At 41.5% G+C, this 10,144-nt stretch overlaps 1 protein-coding gene across 2 annotated transcripts; it reads left to right on the forward strand.

Moving 5' to 3' along the window:
* The first annotated feature begins 1,401 nt into the window (after positions 1–1,401).
* Positions 1,402–8,961, forward strand: LOC113030137 (olfactory receptor 2K2-like). 2 transcript variants are annotated; one of them, XM_026181302.2, is made up of 6 exons: positions 1,402–1,490; positions 1,589–1,713; positions 1,825–1,962; positions 2,277–2,669; positions 2,995–3,221; positions 3,615–8,961. In XM_026181302.2, exons 4-6 carry the CDS (start codon positions 2,293–2,295, stop codon positions 3,950–3,952), a joined length of 942 nt encoding a protein of 313 aa, XP_026037087.1. In that variant the 5' UTR covers positions 1,402–1,490; positions 1,589–1,713; positions 1,825–1,962; positions 2,277–2,292; the 3' UTR covers positions 3,953–8,961. The 2 variants fall into 2 exon arrangements, with proteins under 2 accessions (XP_026037087.1, XP_080163498.1); XM_080307372.1 differs by having other exon boundaries at positions 1,825–2,669.
* Positions 8,962–10,144: the final 1,183 nt, after the last annotated feature.

The following is a 10,144-nucleotide window of genomic DNA, read 5'->3' on the forward strand; positions in this document are numbered from 1 at the left end:
TCAGAATCAGAATCAGAATCAGGATCAGAATGGGTTTATTGCCAGATGTTGAGGTTTACAACATTAGGAAATTGCTGCGGTGCTTCAGTGCAGACAATAAGAATTAAAGTGCTATGTAGAAAGAAAGATATGTGCATGAGATATACATGAGAATAAGAATTATGAGTGCTACGTAGAAAGATATATACATGATATATACATGAGTGCAGGTGGTGATCAGTGCCAAACATGGAATGATGCAGTGACACAGCGTAGGGTCATGTGTTAGTGGCGGGGACAGTCATGTGGTTATTGTTCATGTGTCCAACAGCAGAGGGGAAGAAACTGTTCTTATGGCGAGAGGTTCTGGTGCGAATGGACCGGAGCCTCCTGCCTGAGGGGAGCAGGTCAAACAGACTGTGTCCAGGGTGAGAAGGGTCAGCTGAGATCCGGGCTGCACGCCGCAGTGTCCTGGAGGTGTACAGGTCCTGCAGAGATGGGAGTCTGCAGCCAATCACCTTCTCAGCAGAGCGCACAACACGCTGCAGTCTCTGTTTGTCCCTGATAGTGGCTCCAGCGTACCACATGGTGATGGAGGAGGTGAGGATGGACTCGATGATTGCAGTGTAGAATTGCATCATCGTCCGTGTTGGCAGGTTGAATTTCTTCAGCTGCCTCAGGAAGTACATCCTCTGCTGGGCTTTCTTGATGACGGAGGTGATGGTGGGCTCCCACTTCAGGTCCTGGGTGATGGTGGTACCCAGGAAGCGGAATGAGTCCACAGAGGTGATGGGGGTGTCAGTCAGGATGATGGGGGGGAGTGGGGCTGTGTGCTTCCTGAAGTCCACAATAATCTCCACTGTCTTCTGGGCATTCAGCACCAGGTTGTTGTGGCTGCACCAAGACACCAGACGTTCAACCTCCCTCCTGTAGGCAGACTCGTCCCCGTCCGAGATGAGCCCAATGACGGTGGTGTCATCTGCAAACTTGATTAGCTTGACAGACTGGTGGGTGGAGGTGCAGCAGTTGGTGTACAGGGAGAAGAGCAGAGGAGAAAGAACACAGCCCTGAGGGGAGCCGGTGCTGATGGTCCGGGAGTCCGAGACATTCTTTCCCAGCCTCACATGCTGTTTCCTGTCCATCAGGAAGTTAGTGATCCACCGGCAGATGGGATCAGGCACATTCATCTGGGAAAGCTTGCCTCGGAGATGGTCTGGAAGGATGGTGTTGAAGGCAGAGCTGAAGTCCACAAACAGGATCCTGGCGTAGGTTCCTGGGGAGTCCAGATGCTGCAGGATGAAGTGTAGGGCCATGTTGATGGCGTCATCTACAGACCTGTTGGCTCTGTATGCAAACTGCAGGGGGTCCAGGAGGGGGGCCGTGAGGGTCTTGAGATGGGAGAGAACTAGGCTCTCAAATGACTTCATCCCGCTTATCTGTCTGCCCTCCTGCCCATCGTGCCTCCCCTGGACCCCCTCTGGAATCTCTGGAACAGGACCTGCGTCCAATCTGTACATAACACACCCCCACCAACTCCACGACAATCAGTACTCATCTTTAGCCATTTCCTTGCCTTCTTGTCCAGTAACCCCTCTTTCCTTTGTTGCAGAGTTGCTGCTCCATCATTCCCTCTGTTGCCCGTCACTAATCATTCTCCAGCAGCAATCTCTGATGATCCCTTGCCCTGGCGATGCTTGTCATCTGAAGTTGTGTTGTGATTCTGAGCTCAAGTTTGTGAGTAAATAAATTATTGTAAATAGTCATTTGCATGTTATGAGTCTGCATTTGGGTCCAAAAACTTTATATGAATCTCTGGTTCATTACATGTTGCTTTCTATTGCATAGATGGACATTTTAACATGGAAGCTTTGAGTGACTGATTCTGGAGCCAGAATCAAATGGCCATGCAAGGAACTGCAGTTTGTGGCACTTCAGGCACAGAGCTTATTGGTTGTATCCAGGATGGAGGCTGATGTTTCAGTGGTAAACATGAATGAGAAACGATCTGCAAATTAATAAAAGCACAGCACAGTTTCCTCAAACAGTCAGAGCAACTTCAGCACGCAGACGAGAAGGCAGAAGGATAAGAAGATAAAAAAGTATAATTCAAGCTTTTCGAGTTTTTGATCATTAGACATTGTCTGTCATTCTCTTCTTTGATTCCAGATCTTGTGGTGTATTAATTCAAAGCTTTTTAAAAAATCTTTTATTACATTTTACTAAAACATGTATCTATGAATCTAAAAGCTTTGTCTGGTTTGTGTTACCTGTTTCTTGGGTTTTGATGTGTTTTGCAGAAACGAGCTGTTGTGGATGGAGAACCTAACAATGGCGACTCCTCTCAAACAGCCGATTGTGTTTGAACTTGAAGGCTTCTATATACCTCCAGGGTTTGGCCCTTTACTGTTCTTCCTGGCTCTGTTTACCTACATGTTGGTGTTGCTGGGCAATGGTGTCATAGTATCTGTGATTGTTATTGACAAGAACCTGCACAGACCCATGTTTGTAATGGTGTGCCACCTGCTAGTCTGTGATCTTTTGGGGTCCACAGCTGTGCTGCCTGGTCTCATGATGCACTTCTTGATGGGGCAGAAGAGGATTGCATACATCCCAGCCATTGCCCAGGCCTTTTCTGTGCACACATATGGGCTAGCAGTGCAGGCTATTCTGGGTGCGATGGCCTACGACAGGTAATAAAACTATCAGCTCAACGTAAAAATCAAAGAAAAAAGAAAATCGAACTTTCCTTTTTGATGCTGCTGTTTGAATTGATAATGGATTATGTCTCCAACCTTTAGCTGTATGTCAGCATTGTGTTCTTTTCGTCTGTTCTTCTTCTGTTTTTATCTTCTTTTTGTTTGTAGAATTGTAAGAAAAAGTTTTTTTTTCCAAAGAAATGAGAAAGTACAGGATTTTGAAAAGACTTAAATTGTTTTTTTTTCATTAACAAAACTTCTAAATTAAAACCTACTACATATCTTTTAGTATAAATGCCCCTTCTATTTCTCTGTGCAGGTACATTGCAGTCTGTGAGCCTCTCAGGTATCACGCTATCATGACCTCGGCTTGGCTGCACTCCTGCTGCGCCCTGGCCTGGTTGCTTGCTCTGCTGCCTATTGCTGTGCTCTTCAGCTTCCACATGAATGTCCCATTGTGTGGCAGAGTCATTCTGCATGTTTACTGCAGCAACCGGGGTATCCTAGGCCTGGCCTGCATTCCCACACCTGCCAGTGACATCTATGGTCAGTCCTAAGTGTATGCAGTAGATGGTTGAACATTTTATCAGCTTCAAATCAGCTTGATTCATAGCCTTAGTTTCACAGTTTAATTTTTTTTCTCTCCCTCAATAGTTAAAATGATGAGTGCAGTATTGCAAACCATTGTCTCCACTTTATACTGTTGTACAAGCAACTTCTGTGTTTTGTTGGATTTTTAGAGAAAGGAATTAAACTGATTGTGTTGTCATGGTTTTTTTTTTTTAAAGAAAAGCTTGTCCCCACAGTGAGATCTCAAGCATTTATTAGCTGTTTTTTCCAGATATAAACAGATTTTAACTGAGGGAACAATTAAACCACATGGGTATGGGGACATGTAATACTTGATTGAAAGGACAGTTGTCTCTTTTTATTCGGTAGGTCTGGCCATGACCTGGACTGTGAGTACAGGGATCTTCCTTATCATTGCTTTTTCCTACATCAGGATCCTGCAAGTATCTCTAAAACACAGCAGAATCGACACCAGCATCCGCAGCAAGGCCTTTCAAACCTGTGCTTCTCACCTCGTCGTGTACGTGCTCTACCAAATAGCCTCAGTGATCATAATTGTGAGTTACAGGTTTCCTTCAGTGTCTGAAAACCTAAAGAAATTCTTTAGCATTCTGTTCATCATCGTTCCACCAGCCATCAACCCCATTATCTACGGACTGGTCAGTAAAGAGTTACGCAGCAGCATCATTAAACACTTCACAATCTAGTGCAGTGTAAATGTTCCAAAAATACTGGATACTCATACAAGAGGCAGAACAAAGCCCAACAAAGTTTTTTAATATTATTGATATTATTAATTAATATTTATTTATTAATTGTTGTTGTGATTTATATATAAATGATACCAAATTGTATTAATGTCAAGATGAATGGACCCAAACTCCTGTAATTTCAGAATGAATGACCTGATTTGTCTTCCTTTCTACATCTATGAAAAAAAGTGAATGTCTTAATGCCTCAAGGAAGTTAATTACTTTAGAATAGAATAGCCCTTTATTGTCATTGTACATGTACAGTGAAATTATGGGTGCTACACTCTGCAGGAGTATAAAAAATACATAAATAGGAATAAATAGCAAACAGAAAAGACATATAGAGTCTAGAGGAATACATATACAAAACATAGAAAGGCACACAGTGGAGAGCAAAGTGCTTGGAAGTAGTGCAAAGACAAGACTTGGTCTGAATAGAGTCATGTAGGGTTAATCTGACCATGGCTCAGATTAACGTGGGTGGGCTGGGGTGTGGGGGAATAGTGTTTGTTAACAGTCTGAATGACCAAGGGGAAGAAGCTGTTAGTGAGTCTGGAGGTGTAGGACCTGATTGACCTGAGGCACAGACCAGAGAGCAGCGGGTCAAACAGGTGGTGGGCGGGTTCACCTGTGAGGGCCCTGGTTTACCTGAGACAGGAGGATCTGGCAATGGCCTCCAGGGTGGCAGAGAGCAGACAATCATTTTTTGGGTTGTGTTAGTTACCCTCTGCGCAGCCTTCCTGTTCCCATTAGTGTCCCCTGCATACCATACAGACACACTGCGTACACACAGAATTAAAATAAATGGAAACTGAGAATCTACAATGAATCACTTGTGTAATTTTCAACAGGTTTTGCTGGGATTGTGTCAGAGAGGTCAACCTGGGTTTTCTGGTTGACTTCGTACTGGCCTCGTGGAACCACTTTCTACTTTCCAGGAGTTAAACACCTCCACACAAAAGTCACTGACGCTAGTGTGGGTTTAGACTTCGCTTTATATGGCAGGTGTGAAACTGTAACAACAAAATACAGTGTATATGAGTGACAAACTAAAATAGTTACTTAACAAGCGGCATGACCATGTGCTTATGCTGACAGCCAATAACTGCCTACAAAGGGGTATTTATTATTTTCTTCTTTTTTTTTGGGTTGTATGGAAGCCCCAAACGCAATTTCATTGTTCTTGACAATGACAATAAATAAATAAATACCTAAATACCTAAACCATAAATTAGCCTGCGTAATACAGCATGTAAGTAACTGCCATTAATTGACATAAAGTGCCAAGCAATAATGCATACTCACAGGGAATGTCTTTTTATGAACCTTTCACAACACATGTTAAGTCGATTGTCTGAGTTTTTCTGACACGTCTCCTGTCCGCATGGGCCATGCCTTTCTCTTAAAGGGTCAGCACACTAACCACCATGCTGAACAAAAAATGTACAAAATTGACAATAGTCAGAACAGACTTAAAATGCTATAAGATTTGTGTATATAGCAGGTGAGGACAAGCAGAGGGTGTGACAGAGGAGGATGCTTAAGGTGGTGTAAGATGGAGGCAGAGGATCTGCTGTGATGAACTGTAAAAGGAGCAGCTGGAAGAATTAGAATTTTGGTTCATGCTAATTAACTACACAAAAGTTTTATGATGACATGATGATTGAGAAGTATCTAGTTAGAACGTAGCTTTCAGTAAACAAGCAGAGCAGAATGTTTAACTTAAAAAAGTGCAACATATGACGAACACGAGGGTAGTTGAGATAACAAGCAGAGGATTAAATGTCATTTTCTGTTTAAATGAGGTCAAAAAAGTTTATTCAATGAGGAACATCCAAGGCAATCAAAAAAGTGGTAACTATTGGGTGAAATGCCATTCGTGTTTCTCCATCATGCAGTCTTTTGGCTTTCATGCCTCCTTTAATAATAATAATAATAATACATTTTATTTAAAAATAGCGCCTTTCAAAGTACCCAAGGACACTGTACAACAGATAAAAACACAGAAACTGGAAATATACACAATAATAAGAATAACAGATAAAAGTTAGAGCATACAGAGGTTTAAACATAAGCAATTTTAAACAGATGAGTTTTGAGGGTGCACTTAAAAAGAGGGAATGATAATATTGTTATAATATTATATTATTATAATATTTCTGAGGTCAGGGGGTAAGGAATTCCAAAGTCGAGGGGCAGAGCAACTAAAAGCCCCGCCCCCCATTGCAATCAGACGAGCGGAAGGAACAGAGAGAGAAAGAGAAGATGAAGATCTGAGGCACCGGGATGGGAAGTTCATCTGTACTAAATCGGAGAGGTATGGTGGAGTGAGAGAATGAATAGCCTTAAATGTATAAAGGATTACTTTAAAATGGATGCGAAATTTAACCGGGAGCCAGTGAAGCTGCTTCAGGATGGGGGAGATGTGGTGGGTAGAGGAAGTCCTAGTAATAATACGGGCAGCAGAGTTCTGGACACGTTGCAGCTTGTTAATAGATTTTTGTGTAAGGCCAAATAATAGTGAGTTACAGTAATCAATTCGAGAGATAACAAGATTATGGGCGAGAATGGCAGTGGCATGAGGAGTGAAGAAAGGGCGGAGGCGATTGATATTACGGAGTTGAAAATATGCTGCACGTGTGACATTACTGATATGTGAATTAAAGGATAATGTGCTATCGAGAATGACACCCAAGCTTTTCACAGAGGGAGAGACAGGGACCAGCCAATTATTGATGGTGAGAGAGAAATTGTTAATTCTGGATAGCAGTCTTTTAGTGCCGACCAGGAGAAGTTCTGATTTTTTGCTGTTGAGTTTAAGGAAGTTGGAGGAGAACCAGGAATTGAGTTCAGCTAAGCAGAGGATAAGGGAGGGTGGAGGAAGAGTAGAATCGGGTTTGGTAGAGAGATAGAGCTGGGTGTCATCGGCGTAGCAGTGGAACTGAATATTATATTTACGAAAAATATGTCCGAGTTGAAGAAGGTAAAGGATGAAAAGAAGGGGCCCGAGGACAGATCCCTGCGGCACCCCAGTAGATAGAGGAGAAGGCTGAGAAGTGAAGGATTTTAATTGAATGAACTGAGTGCAGTCAGACAGGTATGATTTAAACCAGGCTAATGGAGTATGAGAGAGACAAATAGAAGCTAATCTGCTAAGAAGAATGGGATGGGAGATGGTGTCAAAGGCTGCACTCAGATCAAGGAGAATAAGGATGGAGAGGAGACCAGAATCAGCTGCCATAAGAAGGTCGTTTGTCATTTTTATAAGAGCAGTTTCGGTGCTATGCAGAGGACGGAAGCCAGACTGGAACTGTTCGTAAAGGTTATTATCAGTTAGGTGTACTGTAGATGGACTTGTGAAGCAACTATTTTTTTAAGAATTTTTGAGAGGAATGGTAGATTGGAGATAGGACGGAAATTGTTAAAGTTGTTGGGATCTAGACCTGTTTTTTTCAGGATTGGGGTAATAGCAGCAACTTTGAAGGAAGCAGGAACAGTTCCAGTGGTGAGTGAATAATAGCAGATATGAGGGGAAGGAGAGGGGGTAAACAGGCTTTGACAAGGACAGTGGGGATAGGATCAAGCTGGCAGGTAGAAGGCTTTAATTTGTGGATGAGATCAGCAATATCAGTTAAAGACGGAAGTTGAAAAACAGAGAGGAAGTGAGAAGGGGGTGGAGTTAAGACAGAGGAGCTACATGGAGCATTAGGGTCCAAGTCTAGGTGTATTTTATGAATTTTTTCAGTGAAGAATAGCATTAGAGCATCGCAGAAGTTAGATGAATAGAGATGAGCGGGCAGAGAATCAGGTGGCCTGTTAAAGGAGTTGAATAATGAGAATAGGGTCTTGGTGGAGTTCTCACTTGAGCAGAAAATGGTAGAATAATAGGCAGATTTGGTTTGACTGATACATTCCTGATAAAACAGAACATGGTTATTAAACATACCCTTATGAATAGTAAGGCCAATTTTCTTATAAAGACGTTCAAGCTGTCGGCCTTCAGCTTTCAATAGTCGGAGTTCAGGTGTGTACCAGGGCGCAGAGCGAGAAAAGAGTACAGTTCTGGTTTTTTGTGGAGCAAGAGAATTCAAAATACTACTGAGGCTATGATTATAATAAAATACTAGATCCTCTTGAATAGCCAGATTGTTAAGAGACAAGCAGCTAGAGAGGGCAGAAGAAAGGATATCAAGATTTATATTCTTGACATTCCGGAAAGAAATAATACGGGGATTGTTAATTACAGAGAAAGTCATGTGAACATTAAAGGAGAGAAGTAGATGATCCGAAATTAGCAGCTCGTCAGCTGTACAGATGGAGGGGGTAAGTCCAGAACAACAGACTAGGTCCAAAGTATGGCCCTTAGTGTGGGTAGGGAAGTTTATGTATTGTTTAAGGCTGAAGCTATCAAAGCAGGATAAAAGGTCCTTTAGTCAAGAGATGATGTGAATCCTGTTTGAAGCTTTGTGCATTGCCCTTTGTTTTACTTTTCCCCCTCAATTTCACTTTTAGTCAGTGGTTAGGTTTAGGTTAACCATCTTCATATCTACCAAGTCACTGGTGAACAATATGGGACAGGTTAGGGCCACATCTTCTCTCAAAGGATTTCCATTTGGATTTACAAAATATAAGAAATTCTGCATTAGGAATTAGATCATTATGCACTTTTTTGTACATATCTGTTTTGATTTGATATGTTTCAAATGAGCAATTTTCTGAAGGTTTTGTTGTTTAATCAAACGTTAAAGTCATTATATGCATTACTGTACTGAAAAGTTGAAATTCTCCTGAAAGATAACAAAGGCAAATGTATAATGTCATAGTGTCCTAGAGTGTACAGTTGTTTTAAAATCAGTTTTTCTGCTCAAGTTATTTAAATCCTTGTGAAATAACAAGAAAACAATCACCTTCATGTTTCACGTTGTGCAACAGCTAAAATAAATCAGCTCCTCTTTTGGTGATCAGTTTGCCTCCAGTGTCTCATTTGAATCCACTCCAACACACATAGGCTACATTCACACTGCAGGTCTTAACATTTAGAGCTCAATTCCGATATGTTGATCAAATCTGATTTTTTTTTGTCTGCTTGTTCACACTATAAATAAAATGTGACAGCATGTGACGCTCTACTGTGAACCCTCAAAACAGCCTGCATGCACAAAAGACGACTGTGGCAAGCCATTAGTGCCAAATATCGCCACTTTTGTAACTCGTTTGGTTAAGAAATTGCGTAAAAAACGCTGTTTATCCTGACAGAATGCTGTTTTTATCTCTCTTTGAACGCCACTTTTTACGTCACTCAGCAGAAAACGCCATTCAAAGATACATAAAAACTGTGTTTCTTACGACGTTCTGTGTCAGCTGTAACGGCGTTTAAAAGAAGAAGTGCAGACCACGCTAATGCATCACAGATTCACCTTGCTGCTAAGTGATTGCCTATGCGGTACCACTGTTTATCACAGTATTTACTTGTATTATAATCCCACTATGCATATTTTGTTTTCAAATTCCATTGCAGTTTATTTCACACCTCAAACATTTAATAAACAATTAAGCAAATACAAGTAAACTGCAATAAATTACAGGCAGCAATAAAATGCAGTACTAATTCTGTTACGCTACATCCACACATGTGGACGAGGAATACAGAGTTCGTCACACAACGTCAAAGGTATGTGCCTTTTTCACGTCTTTCTGTGCGCCACATGATTGTTTACATGAGATTAATTGCACAATGACAGATAGAGACAAAAAAAAAGCGTTTTGAATAACTAAACAGCGTTTTTTACGCCATTTCTTAACCAAACGTGTTAGAAAAGTGGCGATATTTGGCACTAATAGCTTGCTAAAGAAGAGTTCACTCACATGCGTGAGTTCACTCACACGCGCTGTTTAGACCCAGACCAAACAGTATTGTTTGACTGATGGCCCTTAATATAAAGACTCGTGTCGGACTTTATGTTTCCCAATTTTGCTTATAAAGTTATTTTGTTCTTTACATATGGCCTAATAATTATCATTATTGCTGTTTTAGAGAGGATGGGTGCTTCAAAGGATAGCTGCAGATTTCTGTCAGAATCTGCAGATTATACAGTACAAATAAAATGTTCACGTTTCTCCAAGGTTGTCTTCCCAACAGTTTCACCG

The sequence above is a fragment of the Astatotilapia calliptera genome, chromosome 10, assembly GCF_964374335.1.
Source record: "Astatotilapia calliptera chromosome 10, fAstCal68.1, whole genome shotgun sequence".
Taxonomy (NCBI): domain Eukaryota; kingdom Metazoa; phylum Chordata; class Actinopteri; order Cichliformes; family Cichlidae; genus Astatotilapia; species Astatotilapia calliptera.